General features: G+C 45.5%; 1 protein-coding gene across 2 annotated transcripts in view; it reads left to right on the forward strand.

Annotated features, from left to right (window-relative positions):
* The first annotated feature begins 8,611 nt into the window (after window positions 1-8,611).
* KCNIP2 (potassium voltage-gated channel interacting protein 2) overlaps window positions 8,612-17,605 on the forward strand; it is a 133,968-nt gene continuing 124,974 nt past the window's right edge. The window contains exon 1 of one of the 2 annotated variants that reach the window (XM_078389440.1): window positions 8,612-9,018. In XM_078389440.1, coding sequence (XP_078245566.1) covers window positions 8,946-9,018 — 73 coding nt within the window. In that variant the 5' untranslated portion in view covers window positions 8,612-8,945. The remainder of the gene's footprint in view (window positions 9,019-17,605) is intronic. The other variant, XM_072995660.2, reaches the window with a different exon arrangement.

Below are 17,605 nucleotides of genomic sequence, written 5' to 3' on the forward strand. Positions count from 1 at the left end.
TTGTTTAGGTTGGTACTCAGAGTGTGAAAATACTAAGCATATTCCTCCCACACCTTGAACATGGTGATAGAAGTGCTGAAATAATGCTCCTAGAGAGGTCCACCTGCCAGGAATTTCTGCAAGGGAGGGAGATGAGGGCAAAACTCTGATGGGATGGCTCTATCAACATAATTCAGGTAGCAGTGGTTCTGGATCATTAGTCTGCCTTAAAAATTTCTGCTGCCTATTGACTTGTCTGCTTCCATGCCCAACCAGCTTTTTGGGCTTAGGGTAAGTCAGGAGAGAAAAAGACTGGGAGGAAATTTGATTCCATTTTGCTGATCTTTATTGTGTTACTTGGGGTAGGCTGTTTCTTTTTTTTAACCTAATTTTCCAGATCTCGATATTCTGATTTTTATTAGCTAGGAGAGGTTACATTCCACGTTTGGACAAGATGTTTACTTCTCCTTGTTTTTGACCCACAAGACATAACCATATTGCTTTAGGAAGAGTTTGGTATTAGAAACCAGGCCTTCTTGGCAGTGGCCCCTCGGCTCTGGAATAATCAGTGATCCGCCTGGCTCCCTCGCTGGGTGTTTTTAAGAGCCAATTAAAAACTTGGCTCTTTAGGCAGGCCTTCCCTCCTGTCAATACTTCACTTTATTTTTATTATAATTTTCTGCTTTCCCATCTTGAACATTACTAAGCATTACTATCACTATTGTTTTGAATTGTTTTCAACTATTTTAGTTTACAATGTTTAATGGAACCCACCCGGAGTAGACTTTGTCTAAAAGGGCGAGATAGAAATCGGATGGATGGATGGATGGATGGATGGATGGATGGATGGATGGATGGATGGATGGATGGATGGATGGATGGATGGATGGATGGATGGATGGATGGATGGATGCAACTCACTGGCTGTGTTCATGTAAATTCAGGTTTATGCCATTTCTCACTCTGACCCCAGGTTGGGATTCTTTTAGTTGTTTTTTAAATTGCTGTTAGCTGCCCAGAGTAGTGCCTGGTCACTAGATGGGCAGGATGGATGGATGGACGGACGGACGGACGGACGGACTAATGGATGTAGCTTGGAACTCTACATAGAGACAAACTGAAGTTCATGCATTAAGTTCAGGAAGTATAGACCAGTGGTTCTTAACCTTTGTTACTCGGATGCTTTTGAACTGCAACTCCCAGAAACCCCAGTCAGGACTGCTGGTGGTGAAGGCTTCTGGGAGTTGCAGTCCAAAACTCCTGAGTAACCCAAGGTTAAGAACCAGTGGTATAGACCATTATTTACTCATTTCATTGCTTTTCTTTTCTTTTCTTTAACAAATTTCTCCCAATGTGACCCAAGGCTCAAGAGACAGGTACAAAACTAAACCACAAAGGCCCAAATACTGTTGCTTAGCATAATAAATCACACTACAGTGCAGTCATTGAAGCAATGGGGGGTTTGGTGAATTAACTCCTCTGCTAGTTCTATTGATTCAAATGGGCCTACTCTGTGACTTTAGTATAGTAACCTGGAGTTAAGAGTAGGCCCATTTGAATCAGGAGGAGCATTGATTCAGTGGACCCACTCTAGTGTGGTTTACTATGCTAAGAAACAGGATTTTGGCCAATAAGTTAAAACATTACAATTACAACTTAGAAACCATTAAATGTGTAACAATATTAAAATAATGCTAATGTTAAAATTATTTTAAATATGTAAACACGCATGTACATGAAAAGCATTCCTCAATAAAGCTCAGTTTTCCAATCCAGTTATTCAGAGACTGCCTAAAATGGGAGACCTTTGTCGGCCCCCTGAAGGGCAGTGGATAGAGGGACAAACCAGCTTTCTGAGGGAGAGTGTTCCATAACCTGGGAACAACCACTGAAAAGACTGTCATGTCATGAAATGTTCCTGTAAATGTAGGGTGGGTGGACCAAGTGAAGGAGTTCCTCCAAAGTTCATAAAAGCTGGTGGGGCCCATATAGTAAGTGACGATCCTTCAGATTGCCTGGACCCAAGCTGTGTAATGCTTTATAGCTGAAAAATAGCACTCTGAATTGCAAGATTGGTAGACAGTTTCTTTTGGTTTCACCACCTTCACAGGTGCATTTGGTGGGGACATAGGAGAGGGTCTTCTCTATTGCTGCTTCCATATTCTGGAACTCCTTCGTACAGGAAGCCAGGCTGGCCCCCCTCTCGACTGTCCTTCCAGAAGCAGGCAAAGACCTTTCTCTTCAAACAATCTTTCCCATAATTACTAGCTACCTGAGTTGGATTCTTATATATATTCTCCTGCCTTACTGCACTGGATGTCATTTGATGTTGCTTCTGTTTACCATCTTTTACTGTGGTATTTGTTTGATCCTTCTTAGTATTTATGTACTTACTGATTTTAGCTTTAAATGTTGTCTTTGAATGATGTAAGCTGCCTTGGATTCTTCTTAAGGGGAAAATGTTTTAGACAGACAGACAAGACAATGAAGCGATTGTATAAAGGTGTTTCTATTCTCCCTGCAATCAGCTCTGATCAAGAATCTAATGGTAACATCTTGAACCTACTGAAGTTTCTAAACACTTTCCAAAGGCAGCCCCACATGAAGCAACTACAGTAATCCAACTGGGATGTAACTGTGTGTCAGTGTGGCGAGAGAAGGCTTCTTTGGGAATGGGCATTGGTGGCGTTCTAGTTTTAACTTTGCTACCGCTGAGGCCAGGCCATCCAGGTTCCAGGATAAATTCAGGAGCATAACCAAGCATCTTCATTGAATGTGCCTGTCAAGGGAGCCCGACCAAGACAAAAGCATTTTTCAGAGATCTTAAAAGATGGGGAGGGAGAGCTCATATAGGTCCTTCACATAGCATGGACTCAAGCTATATAGGGCTTTATAGGTCATAACTAGTACTTAAAACTGATCCCATAAATGTACCGCCAGCCAATAAAGCTGCCATTAACAGGACAGTTATATGCTTCCTGTAACTAGCCCTGACCAGCAATCCTAACTGATCTGTGTATTTGATAAATGGCACTCAATTCAACTTTTTATGTGTGTTCAGTGCAAGCAGCTGTCAATCTGGTTTCAGCTTCTCCTTCTGTAACACTCACTCTCGATAGATGAAATTAACAATGACATTTCTCCAGCTGTCCCTTCCTGCCACACTGCTCCCAGCCTAAGAGTAGGTAGTTGCATTTGTTTCTGCGTGGAGGAAGGCAGATCCTTTTACAGTGAGCTCACTAAGGAAAAAGAAAAGATGATGATGAAATGGAAAGAAAATAATGCTGTTTTTCTTTTTCTTTTAAAGAGCCTTGCACTTCTGGAGGATCTGGAGGACTTTCCCACACTTTTCAACCTTCTTGCTACCGTGGTCTTGCGGCAAAACTCCACACAAACATTTCCTTTTTGTGATCCTGTGTTTGTGCCATGGATTTTGCATTGGTGTGCCGGCAAGGAATTCCAGTGCGGGCAGAGGCCCCACTTCCCAGGCACATGGAGAATCAAAAAGCATATCTCAGGTGGCTGCATTCTCAGCTAAAAGGCAGAGCTAAACTGCTGGCAGCTCTCTGTCCCTTCCAGCCACCAGATTAAAGGCCAGGCAGCACAAACAGTCCAAAATAATTTGGTCCTTGGGATAGAACATCCAGGTGGCACATTTCCCCAAATGGGGCAGTAAGAAAAAGCAATTCTTATTTCTTTAAAATTGACAGATTGGTGGTCTTGAATGGCAGCCCCAGATCTGTCCCATGAAGCACAGCACGGTCTTCCAGTCCCTGCTTGGCACAGCACAAGCACTTGGCACTTCCTGAATTACCTGTAAGCAAGAGGAGTGTGCCATTTTGAAGGTCAGAGCTGCCCATCTTGTTGTGTGTTTTATTTGTTTGTCATTATATTGATATCAGACCTTTCATCCAATAAGGTCTTTCCCTGCTCAGTGGCAAGTGAAATGGCAGGATGTGGAAGATTTATCTCTGAATCCTACCTGCATTCTTAACCCTTTTTTTGTTCATATCAGATTATAAAACTTTGGTCAAAATCCTATTGGGATTTTACTAATTTATTAAGTCACGGGAACAAATTGCAGCTCTTTAACAATGTGTCAGTTGTGTGTCTGGTTGTGTGGCAGATGCACACCTATTGCAGAGTTTTGAATTTTTGGTTAAATTCCTTTAGCTGCACAGCAGAAGTACAGGGATTCACAGAGCAGAATAGCTTCAACTTCCCCAGAGTAGACCAACCCTTTTCCTCATAAATTGGCATGTATACTCTCACTGACTCACTATGAAATACAGTGGTGCCTCACATAGCGATTGCTCCGGTTAGCGATGAAATCGCTTTACGATGCATTTTTTGCGATGTTCCCTATGGCAGTGGTCTCCAACCTTGGGCCTCCAGATGTACTTGGATTACAGCTCCCAGAAGCCTTCACCACCACCTCTGCTGACCAGGATTTCTGGGAGTTGAAGTCCAAGAACACCCGGAGGCCCAAGGTTGGGGACCACTGCCCTATGGGGTATTTTCGCTTTGCGATGACCGATCATCGCAAAGCGACCATTTTTGCACAACTGATCGGCAGTTTCAAAATGGCCGCCCGCTGATTTCTGGGATGGATTCCTCGCTTAAGAGGCACCAGAAATGGCCGCACTATGGAGGATCTTCGCTGAATGGTGAGTTTCAAGCCCATAGGAACGCATTGAAGGGGTTTCAATGCGTTTCTATGGGCTTTTTTATTTCGCATTGCGACATTTTCGTTCTGCAGCATTTTTTGCGGAACAAATTAACGTTGCAGTGCGAGGCACCACTGTATTACTAAGGGAAAGAATAAAAGGTTTAATTACTTGCAATTGAACAGATCAAACAACAAACTGACAAACAAGACTGCTTTCAGCAACAGACCTCAGCAAACTCTGACTGCTTCCAACAGAGGGGAAAAAGGGGGGAGACACAGAGCAGAGAGGAGGGGCTCTCTATGAATACAGAGGTGGGGTAGGAATGATTGGTTAGTTCTGAACAGATTGATAGTTCCCCCAGCCCAGAAAGTTTCCTCCCAGCCAAACCTTTTCCAGGCAGGATATGAGCTGCAAAAATTAATTTATGTACAGTTTATCTCATCCAGAACATTTGCAAATATTCCAAATGAGTGACTTTCCAAGGCAACATGTGCTTTGTCTTGCAACAAGTCTTCAGAGGTGCAACATCAATATTTTCATTGAGAATCTCAACTCCAAGAAGATCTTTTCCCATCCCTAGTGGCAGCCGTCAGGAACCACAACCAAAGGTATTTTAAGCACATCACTTTGTTAATGCATATGCCATGCATATTTATTTCAGTGGATTTCAGGCAGAAATAATTTGCTTAATGAAACTGAATTCCCATGAACATTACAGGGCATCGAAAAGTTTCAGTTTTAGATTAAACTTCCAGAATCCTCCAACCATGTCTAGCAGCACACTAGCAATTAGATGAGAAAATAACCTTTTCAAAGGTCTGGGGCATAATGGGAGCACACCATTAGCTCCAGAGTTCAAAAAGTCTCTAACTTACTTTTATAAAGTGAGACAAGAGAGACTGAAGCTGTATTCCCATCCCCTTGTAGGTCAGCCCACTGAACTCAATGAGGTGCATTTCTGAAGAAAGTTGTATAGGTTAGGCTGTCTAGAAAACATAGACCAAAGAGGTGAAGAGGGATCTGAGACATAATGGTCTCATCCTGATCATGTCTCTTCACAAACAAACTCTCAAAAATGTAACACTGTCATAGGGCCAGGTGGGTTACATAGAGCCAAGGGCTAAGCCTTTGAATGTCCACTGAGATCACCTGAAGAGGGTTTGGACTGATGAGGTTACATGCCCTGCACCTGTGTGGCTGTCGGCATGATGCAAAGTCCCACAATGGCATAAAGAAATGGATTGGTAAACCACTTCTGAGCACTTCATACCTAGAAATCCCTGGGGTGCCCACAATAAGTTGGAAACAATTTGATGGAGCATAATTTTTAATTCTGATCCTCAAAATGAATGATGCTTGAGGCATTTTACAGTGTCCATTTGTTTCCCAAGATAAGTGTGAAGTGGATTTATGACATCCTGCCACTCTCCTGGCTGAGCTCCGTGAGAAGGGGTAGAGCCCTCCATCTTCTGTCACACAGAAAATGAGCAAGAACTGGTGTGTGTGTGTGTGTGTGTGTGGAGATACATTGCTCCATCTCTTGGGCTCACTTGCCACTAGCTAGCCACAAGGCACTTCCAGGCTGCATCTTTATTGTGGCTTCAGAATGTCCTATTCACTGAGGTTTGTGGGGAATCTAGACATTGACATTTACCACAAGCAGCCCTCCCATGTTTTCCTTTTGTTACTTCCGCCTTTTTTCTCACCAGGAAAAAAAAGCATGTTGAGGAAAAAGAAAGCGAGAATAGCTGCATGACACCTTTTAATTGTGAGTAGAAGCACTACCCGATGGGGCAGAATATTTTAGCAGTTTTCTCCACAACCTTGTCACACATTAGTTTAGAGCTGGAATCAATTTGGCTAGCATTTCTGTAGTACAGCAGAGACTGGAGTATGAGTACTAGTCATTAATTAAGATTAATGGTGTGAGCTGAAAAATACGTAGAAGATGCTTTCACAGCATTTCCAGACTCCGCTGAAAGATGCCATCCTTTTAAAAAAATTAAAATGGTATCACTTAGGTAATTGGAAGAAACAAAGAAGAACATAAAATTATGGAGGGAATGGGTGAGGGGCCAGGGACTGAATTGTTCCTGCCGAGAAACAGTAAGTCACATCCATCTCTTTTGCTACCGGGACACACCCGACATCCCATTGCTGCAACACTGGAGTGCTCATTTTCCCTTATAGCAATTCTATCTATGTCAATACCCCCCCTTACTTGAAAGATGTGGTAAGTCCTAACCCCCCATCACACATATGGGTGAAGTGCAACCTATGGTTACAACCCAAGGGCCCAAATGGATCCCCCATCACATCTGTCTACCCCTAGGCCCAAATTCCCAGTTCCTAATATTTTTACCCCTCAAGAAGTAGCCTTCTACTCTCCAAAGGGCATAGGGGCAATTTTGCTGTATCTTGGTGCCTTCCCACCCCCCCCACCCCCCGCTTTTTTAAATAATGTTTGGCCACTAAGGCCATGGAGAGGCTTTTTCAATTGGGTGAATTACTAATTTTTATTTTATTCATAGAAATAAAGAAATGATTTAATTATTCAATAAATTAATGTCTTCATTGATGTAAATGCAGTAGTAAGTCACAACTAGAGTAGGCCCACTTGAATCAACTAAACTTACAGAGGACCTGATTCATCAAATCTTCACTAATTCTGTGTGTGGGTCTACCACTCTGAACACACCAGCCATGAACTGTGATGTGTTGTGGATTTGAAAATCTGGCCTTGGCCACACTGAAGTATCCCAGCTGAGTAACCGGAATGATACGGAACAGGCAGAAACCCAGCTCCTGTGCTTGGCAGATAAGAGCTTGGGAAAAGTTGCCTTTTTGAACTACAGTTTCCAGGATCCCCCAGGGTGTATGAATTCTGGAAAGCATAACCTGGGAAAAACTTAACTTTTCCAAATGCTGGCTGGGGAGGTGGAACACATTCCAAGGGTAGCATGTCCACAACGTGGTTCTTGTAGCCGCCTTGGCCCCCCTCCTTGAAGAATCTCCTCAAGACTCTTGCCACCCTCAGAGGCCTCCTCCTCCTCCCTTTACCAGACTGAACACCAGTCTTTAATTCTAGTAGCCTTTCTCAGCCCTTAGCACCCGCAGCCCCTAGAAATTCCGGAACTGGAAGCACTTTTACCATTATGCTTCGGCTTAAAACCTTTTTTTTTTCGTTCTCTCGCTACTTGTCACTAAGTAGTTAAAGTTAGAGAAGCTTTAGCTGTTGTGTGTTTTAATGCCTGCTAGCAGACAGGTTCAGCCCTCCGACTGCCTCCACAAAGGACCCCCGAGTCCTACCTGCTCCTCTGAAGGCCCGCTCGCCCGCCCCCCTCCCGGTGCCCGCGTCTGCTGTGCCAGCGGGCTTGCGGAGGCGTTCGCCGGGGCGCGCGGAGGGGACACCTGTGCTGCCAAGGCGTCCGAAGAGAGCGAGCGCATCATCCGCGGCCCACGCACGGGACGCTCCCGCCCCGGACTTTCGCGGCCGCGCGCTTGGGGACTTCACTTCGCCCCATTCGCTCGCTCTCGGGCGGAGCTTCCTCCTTTTGCGCGCGTCGTCGGCGGCGCTGGCGGACCCCCCCCCCCCCTCGGCAAGTGTGCCGTCTTCCTACCGACGCCACCGGCGCGCGCGTTTGGGTACAGGCGCACATGTCTGCCAGCCCCGGGAGACACGTGTCAAAGTGCAGCCCTGACCCCTCTGTTTTCCGTCAGTCACGCGCAACGGAGAACCTCCAGCTCTCCCCCGGGCAGAGGCGGGGGCGGGCAGGGGGGAGACGGCTACCTCGAGAGTAAATCGGCGCTCTGAGGTGGGGCGGGAGGCTCCAAGAGGACGCGGGGAGGGGGGGGACGACGACGCAGAATTCGGCACCGGCATCCGCCCCACGGGAAGAATGCCCTGCCCTGCCTTACCCTGCCTTACCTTACCTCTTCTCCTGCTAGGAGCGTGTCGCAGGCCGCCCGTGTGAACGGGAGACGAAGGCGAGCGGCTGTGCCCAGAGGAACCTGGCAAGGGGAGGCGGAGAAGGCGCCGGCTTTGGTTTCTCCCGTTGCTTGGGAGCCGGACGCCGGCTGCCCGTGCCCAGTCCTTCGCCCCCGCCGGGAGGGTCTGCGGAGGGCGCCGGCGAGGAGGGATTCGGGAGGGATTCGGGCGGAGGTGTTGCGGGAGGGCGGGGGACGGAGCCCGTGCGCCCTGGGCGCACCAGCGCCAGAAAGGAGACCGAGGCAGAAGGAGGCGCGCCGCCACTTCCCGTCCTGTCCCAGCACCTCGGGGCGTCCCCGCTCCCCAAAATGCGCAGCAAAGGCAGGAAAGAGAGCCTCTCCGACTCCCGGGACCTCGATGGCTCCTACGACCAGCTGACGGGTGAGTCCTTCCCGAGCTGGCAGCCTGTTCCGCTCGGGACCACGGATTGGGTTGGCTGGTTGGTGGTGGTGGTGGGAATGGCGAAGATGTAGCATCCCTTTAGCAGCAAACTACATGTTGGAGAGGTGGAGAATAGCTCAGAACTGAGTCCCCCAACCACATACGTACACAAACCTCCATCACGAGGTGAAGTCTCCTCTGTGAAGCTCACCAGGATCTGGGCAGCCTGGAAGGTCAATTTAGGATAACCACACAAACTTGCACGAAGTGCGGGATCTTGCTCCTATGTTGACTTTATCTCTTGATATCTGTAGCCGGTTGCTTCTCTGAAGGGCATCTGAACCGTGGTGGTGGTGGAGATAAACGTGTGTGTTTGTGCGGAAGTGTAAGGATGTATGTGTTGGAATAAGCAATCATCTTTACTTGGCCTTGGGCGATGTAACATATTAAAAACACTGCAACTGCTTGCTGGCTGTGATGGTCCTTTCCCCAGTTCCCATCATATTTCTTTCTCAACTCCTGTGTCAGAAGATGACATGCCAGACTGAGTGGATAGAATGGATGTGACCCTTTTGAGGTGGCCAAGTGGATATCCTGTCAGTAACATCCTCAGATGAAATTCTCTTTATTTTCTTGGCTTCCGCTAGACACCAAGGAACAATATCACAACCCATCTTGGACCTGCATAGCTTACCGAGAAAAGCAGAAAGCCATAGGACAAGCTCGGGTCATTAGGGACTCAGTAGAGACATCGAAACCTTTTGACAGGTGGCTGCTTGCAACATCTCTGGGGAACCTGATGCTGTCCATGGTGCTGTTTTTAGTACCAGGAGTCCTCCATTATACCTGGCAAAGCAATTTCCCCTGTGCCTGTTGCCCCTAAATGTCACTTGAACAATTGTGTGCCTGCAGAAATGGGTTCTTCACCCACTGAGATGTGATGAAAGGAGATATTTTAAGATGAGTAGGAATTCAAAGCCCACACAACTTTCCCATCTCTCCGGTGACTTTAACATGTCTATATGGATTTAAAATCAAAATCCAGTTAAAAATACTTCACAGTCTCTCCCAGGCAGTGACCTTTGATTGTGGAACCTGCTGGGGAGCGATCAGCATTGTGTGTTAATCCTCTGCTGTTAGCTCAGGTAACAGCCTTGATTTCACAGCTGGAAGACCTCCCTGTGCCCTCGTCTTCAGCCCAAGGCACAAAGAGAACACACATTTTGCTCCCTGATCCCCCCCCCGCACCTCTCATTTTGTAACTAGTAAAGAGCCATACCGATCTGTATTGATAGTGGTTTTGCCGGGACATCATGGTCCCATCTCTTCCTCTCTCTCCGCTTCTTTCTTTACCTCTGGGAATTTTGTCTTATTTTGAAGTAAAGTTAAAATTACAGGCAGCAGAAAAGGGCATGCACAACAATGCAATAGGACCACTAAAGAAAGTCACCAATTAAAATTCTTATTAAGTCACAGGTATGCTGGTGGGTTATACTAGAGTAAAACAGTTCAAGGAGAAGGTCACTGTCCAATGAAATACCGGGCATATTTAAAGCTGATATAGGTTTGTAGGGATTCATTCTCTGGCCAGGTTTTCATTTTAATTTACAACTGGAAATATTCTTGCTTAGAACTAAACTTCCCACCTTAGACATGTGAGGAAAACATGTTTTCAAAGGGTTCATCTCGATTGTTCATCTTTAGTACTCTTTCTTCCCAGCCAGGTCAGGATCCAGTCCTGGCCCTCTTTCCACTCCCTGTCTGCCCTATCCTATTCAGGCATGCCACCTTTTCATTTGTAGGTAGCTACTCCAGCTCATACAAGAGACTTGGGAACATAGGACAAGACTTGTTGTTGAAGACTTAAATTGTGGAGTCTGAAGATCACATCACTCTTTTGTCCTGGGAACCAATTTAAGAAGAATGATGTCCTGACAGACTTGGAAGCAAAGTGCTATGAATACTTTTCTGCTGACTGTGCTATGGCTTTACAGATATCAAAAGCAGCCATGATGGGGGAAGGAGGCAGATTGGTTTCCATATCTAGATTTAGGGCAAGGCTACAGTGTAAGTCCAGACTGTGATTTAAGAAATCCTGGTTTCCCTCAGTGTTTAAAAGTGGTTTTTTTCTCAGCAAAGTGAAGAGGCACAATGCTTGGTGTCTAGAGAAAGCAGGCTACTTGAAAACTCACTGGCATCACTAATGTCTGTCAATGCGCAGGTTTAGCATAGCTGTGTGAACTATACAGAGCATATGCAGAAAATCTCCCTCCCCACTTCATTTTCATGCTAATCCCAAGTATTAGTTTAGAAGTGCCTATCAGGTTTGAATGAGCTGAACACAGTGCCTCGGGCCTTATGAGAACCGGAAAAGCAGTGCTGAGTCCTGGCCAAACATACTACACACATTCATCATTATGTTTAGAGTACCAGCAAGATATGACAAGAGTGCTAATAGAACTGCAATTCACTTTTAGCACCACATCTGGATAACACAGAAACATCTCTGCTGGTTCAAAAAGGATGTTTGAAAACATGTTTATCTGCTCAGACCACCACAACTTCATCCAAGCTTACCTAAATCATCCAGGGAAAAAAACCCACAAAATAGGGATGGATTGTTTTGCTCACTTTTAGGTCTCTAAAAACATGGGCTTCAAATGTTAAAAAAACATTACGTGCAGGTTGTTTTACCATTTCTGTCTGCCTATTTGTAATGAAAATCTGCATAGTTTTCTACCTGTTACTGCCACTACACGCCTTCTTTTGAGTATCTTCAGGGGCAAAATGCAGGGATAGAGCCATTTGGTGAGTACCTGCAGAAGTGGCTGTCTAGCTTGTTTGCATGAATAGGGCATTTAACAATGCCACCTAGAAATCAAAGCACTCCCTGTAAAATAGTCCTGCAGCTACGTATCTGTCACAAATGCTGATTATTGCTGTGTGTGAGGAAGAAGCTGAATTCTGCATACCATCAGTATAGTAAAAATGAAAGCCTGTTCTGGAAATGAGGCATAGATTGCTGCTCTCTTGATCTATTCAACTGTTGCAGTCACTTGTATCTACATTTGGAAGGCAATAACTTTTTAAAAAGATTAGAGCTGGATATGATTGGTGCATTATTACACATGGTATATTTACTTCTTTTGTGTCACTGTGGTTTGGATGAAATGGATTGTTAGCTGTTCAGATTATTACGGCTCCTCAAAGCCTGTTTAATCAGAAACAATACTGGAACAAATCACTGTCATCGCTATAAATGATCACATATGCTTCAGGCAGCAGACATCATACCACTTTAACATGTCATGAAAAAGCTATTGACTGTTTGCATTTTACAACTCTCATGCCAGGAACGAAAACCTGAAACAGCCAAATAAAATATGCCTGGCTATGGCATTTTGGTGCTTCTTGCACTGATTTGGGATCTCTTTCACAACTCAGTTTAGAAGCAAGTTCTCAAAGAGGCAGAAATGTGTAATATGGTGGAGCCACTCATTTCCAAATCTCGATTGTTCCTAACTTTGCAAATGTCATCAGCTCAGTTTGGGATGCTGAAGATGTTGGCAACCACATGCTCCTGTCCTGGTAGCCACTTCTGCCTCTGCTGTGCCTCAGTTTTCTTTGAGCATCCAGCAAACAGTCTTCTTGCATGTCCTTTGTCATGTTGTTGACGCTGAACAGCTGGTGCGTTCAACCCCAGAGACGGCTGCATTTTGGCAGTGGGTGAATGATCGCTATAGAAACAGCCTACAGTGTGCTTTGGGATCCTGTCAAGGCATAAATTTACTTCACTCCATTATAGTGACAGGTAAAGAACCGCAGTAACTCCTATTGCCTCTTCGAAGCCACCCACTGGGGCTACCAAGCACATTTATGTATAGGGTTGCAAGGTAGCATCTGGCTTAATCTCCCTCCTACATCCCATAGTGGGTTGTGATTAAAACCCTTTTCAACCTGAAAGATAAGACCAAGCATGTGGCCTGGTCCTGCCAGCAGGTGGGAGGTGAAATGGACATGTGATGAGCATCGTGCCTGCGAGGAAGCAACTGAGATTATGATATTTTACAAAAGTTGACATTTTGTGTGCTAGGTGGCTAGCAGGGAACTCCAACCTTTGGCGCACCATGGTAGGAGACAGATTTATGTCTTGTATCTGCTCAAGTTTCATACTTTGATGTGTCTTCTCTCATTCCCTCTCTTTTTTAGAAGTAAGCTGTGTACCTGTTTGTTAAGTATGCTGGGATAATGCAGTTTGTATGGTAATGTGTTCATGTGAGGTAGATGAGTGTGTGCGTGTTGGTGCCCCCTCCATGTATTTGCCTCTGCTTCCCTTCCCCCCCCCTCTCTCTCACACACACACCTCTTACTCACAGGCAGCTCTTTCCCTTTTGCCTATCTTCTTTCCAATAGACTTTGCTGCCGGATGGTAATCCTTTCTCCCTCCTTCAGACTTGGCCTCAGATAACACTAAAACTTGTCAGTTTTATCCTTGAATCAGCCAGCTTCACACCTGGAGATCCTGGCTGGCACAGGCTTCTACATGCAGGTATCGTTTCCCTTATTTAGTCTTATGCTGCTGGTGACCCTAGGGAAAGCAGGTCAGGCTGGCCTCTGCCAGACTAGGCCTTGAATGGTCTACCTTCCCATAATGTCACCTGCAATGAAATTTCCAGGTCTGTGTATTTTGCCCTACAGGGATGCTGCATCTTGTGAACTGAACTGTACACCATTCAGATCGATATTATATTGCATGTCATCTATGTTTTATCCAATACTGAGACTGTCACTTTCTTCTTTTCCTTCTTGCTGTCCTGGCTTTTTAAAAAACTGATTGATTATATCTGGTTTTAGCTGGCTCAAATGAGATGGTGGTTTTTGTCATGGTGTGTGCATACAATTAGGTGCCTGGGGACACTGTGATTCTATAAAATGGATGGGCTGTTGTGAAGAGGGTTGTTTTCTGTTTCTGCTCAAAGGCTGAGCCAAGGTTGGTCCAAGGCAGCTGGGCTTGCCTCCAAGAGGACATGGATAGCAAGGGGAACAGAGTATGTCTGCCAAAATGCATGCACTTGGACAGACTGGAATAGGGTCTGCGGCATGAGAAAGTAGTGGTTTCAGCTGCCATGCTATGGCTAGGGTGGGGCGGCAGGTTGGACTACTTACCCATATTGCATCTGTAGTGAACGCCATCTGAAAGATGGCTGTGCTGGTTGGTACCGCTCTGCTAGGGACTGAGATGAGGAGCTGTGTCCATTTTGAACCAGAGCAGTGTTTGCTTTGCTAATCAGCAAGTCAAGGGAAATTTAGAAGGAGCAGAACCAGCAATTTTTCTTGTCCCCATTACTTGTGTGAGGGGGCAGAGATTTTTCTTGCTGTTTCCTGCCAGGTGATTGTTATGGGAATGTCGGCATAGCCTAAAAAATGCACTGACTGCAGCTTTGAGCCTGACCGGATTACAAAGGCAACGAGATGTCTTAGCAGCCAAGTAGGCATTTGGACATGATGCACTGTGACACCCTGGTACCACTGAGGCTTCTTCTGTGCAGGAAGACTAGAGGATTGCAGCTGAAGGGAGAGGAGATTTAACAAAAGTGACAGGAAAACCAGGAAAGAGGCCTGGCAGAGCTGAGCATGGCAGTCCAGATGCTGAGAAGTCCTCCTGGTGGGAACTGATGTCTCCACTGATCTTTGCTTCATTTGTATGTAACCATGTACGTACCCTGTAGTATTCTGGCTCTGTCCCTCACCTCAGTTCCCGGAGGCTAAGAACAATGAACTGTCTTGCTTATACTCTCTAGACAGAGCAGTGCCTATCCTGATTCTGAGGTCCTTTCAAGGTATCTTAGAGAAATATGAGAAAAATCTTCATTTCCTTTATAGAGTCATATCTCCAAAGTTGTCTTTTGTGGCTTCTTCCCATAACTGCACAATTCTTAGTTGTCTGGATTGCAGTGAAATTTAGTAAAAGAAGAGTCTGGACTAATCCAGATGAACCATTAATGTTTTGGATGGACAGGAAGACAAAAATGAGTTTATAAAAGACATCCAAAATAGACAGCTCAAAATGATCATGGTCTGGTATTTACACCAGTAGTGTAATGGAGTCAGAGCCTGCAAGGTTGAAGGACTGGGACTTTTTGAGTAGTAAGGACTATGACATCACTTGCTGCCTTAACCAGGTCTCCTTGTTAAGGAGCACAGAGTGCTGTCCTCTGAAGATGCTGGCCACAGAGACTGGTGAAATGTTAGGAAGAACAACCTTCAGAACACGGCCAAAGAGCCTGAAAAACCCACAACAACCATTAGATCCCGGCCGTGAAAGCCTTCGCGAATATATTCTCCTTGTCCCCATGGAGCATTACTGCAATTTTCATAGTAGACAGACCAAAAACTGATTTCTTAGAAACTATGCAAGCAAGTCCTGTTGTAATTCAAAATATCTGAAGATTGTTTGCCCTTGAATGAGCAATTAAGAGCCATTCACTTTACAAAAGGCCTGATCAACATTTGTTGATATAGACTGAGTTACCTGTCTGCATTTTTCATCAGTCCGTGGAGGGGGGGGGTGTTGGCAGGCTATGAAGACTGTCATAATGAGCACCAAATTTTGCACTACATCACCATTAGTCACCCTCTTTCACTCTGACCATCTTCACAAGGGCCTGTCAACCAATGGGATTTCATAATTAATGTTCTATTCAGCCTCTAACTCGGTGGCTGAAATCCTAGTGTCATAAGTTGTGCTGCATAAAGCTGATTACATCATCAGCTGTGATAATTTTGTTTGGTAATAAAACATTTTCAGTTCTCCCCAAAAGTCCTGTGGAGTCCCTTTCATCATCTGGAAATGGCTCACGGCTGCAAGATGGAAAAAGTCTATACTTACCTCCCCCTCCCAACCAGGATTTCTACTAGGGGCAATATTAAAGACTTCCCTCCACCTTGCAGCCCCCAATGGCTCCCCAATAATGAAAGAGGTTCCACAGGAACCTTGGAACATCTGAGAGAAAAACTAAATGTTCTGTTTCCAAAAAACCAAGCCAAAACAAAAAAACCAACCCCCTACTGCAGCTAATTATATTATCAGCTTCGTGTGGTGTAATTTATGGAAACATGATTTCACCCACTGAGTCCACTCTAGTTGGGACAAGCGACTGGGTTTAGTCATGGTTGTTGTCAGGAGAAAGTGGAGAAGAGGTGGACTTCATCTTGAACTTGTTGGGACAAAGATGGCCTACAAATGAATAACTAATAAAAATGTGTTATAAATGATTTCAAAGAGAGGTATGGCTGTGTGGTTTCTTGCTCAACATAATAATCTTCAAAGGCTAGGATTCCCCATATATTAAATGTGCGTGTGTTGGGTGAACCAAATATATCAGTTCTGTGTGAGCACTATGTGGCTTATAGGTCTTGGAAACAAATAAGCCACAAACCTTTCGTGACTGCAGAATTGCCTAAATAGAGCTGTCAGTTGCAGTGTGACAAAAGCACAGAACCTGTGCAAAAAAGGACAAGGAGAATAAAGTCGGAGGAGGGAAAGGTTTTAAAAAATCGCTCTTACTCCATCAGTGCTCAGACTAAGAAGGGAGAAGGTTTTGGTTGCAGAAAAGCAAGACAATAGGTTTCCTGACGGGCTGGAGTGAGGCAGCTATGTCAGCTGAGCTCTGGGTGACCCTTTCCTGCATATGTGTCCCCTGAAGGGTACTAACAACCCTGCAGCTATTAAGAGCTCTAAATGTGATTAATAAAATGATGATTACCCATTGGGGAAGGCTGGGAGACAGGAGTGGAAAGGCTGATTGGTTTGGCTTGTTCCAACAGACTGGATTTTCTTCCCTCCCCTACTGCCTCCCGCTTTCCTTTTTATCAACAATGATTTCATTAAGCAAAGTGCTTTCACTTTGGTTTAAGGCAGATTGCTGCACTGCGAAGCCTGTGATTAATCAACTGAGTCTGGTGGCCTCCTCTCTTTCGGAGCTACTGGAGGAATAAAATGGCTTAAAGGGGTTCTGGGGTTCATTGAGGTCTGGCAAATATGATGGGGTCCTGCTGTTCCCATGTGTTAGCTGAAGCAGTTTGTGTGGAATTCGGAGATCTCATTATCATCACTCTCAGTAATTGTCTATGGGAAGTAATACCTCAAGGAGGATTCACCTGCCAGATGGCTTGTCAACCACTGGTGTCCAGCTTGATAGTCATATAATATATTAGCATCTTATTTCAGGAGTCTTGCTCTCCTGACTTTCACTAGGCCCCAGCAATTACCGTATTTGCCGGTGTACAAGACGACTTTTTTGGCCCCAAAAACATGCCTCCAAGTGGGGAGGTCGTCTTGTTACACCGGGTGCATTTCATTTGGGCCAGGAAGGAGGTGCCGCCGCTGCCACTGCCACTGAGTAAGTGACGTGGGGCCACGCTGGCCGGAGAGGAAGGCAGGCGGGCAGGCAGGCGGTCGGTCGGTCCAGAGGGAGGAAGGGAAGCAAAGCCGGCCATGCCTGAGTGGCCAGAGCCCGCTGCCTTGAGCCGCTGAGCCCTCTCGCTGCCGGAGAGCTGCTTCTTCCCCTCCTCCTCCTCCTCCTCC

This window comes from Pogona vitticeps, chromosome 3 (genome assembly GCF_051106095.1).
Source record: "Pogona vitticeps strain Pit_001003342236 chromosome 3, PviZW2.1, whole genome shotgun sequence".
Lineage (NCBI taxonomy): Eukaryota > Metazoa > Chordata > Lepidosauria > Squamata > Agamidae > Pogona > Pogona vitticeps.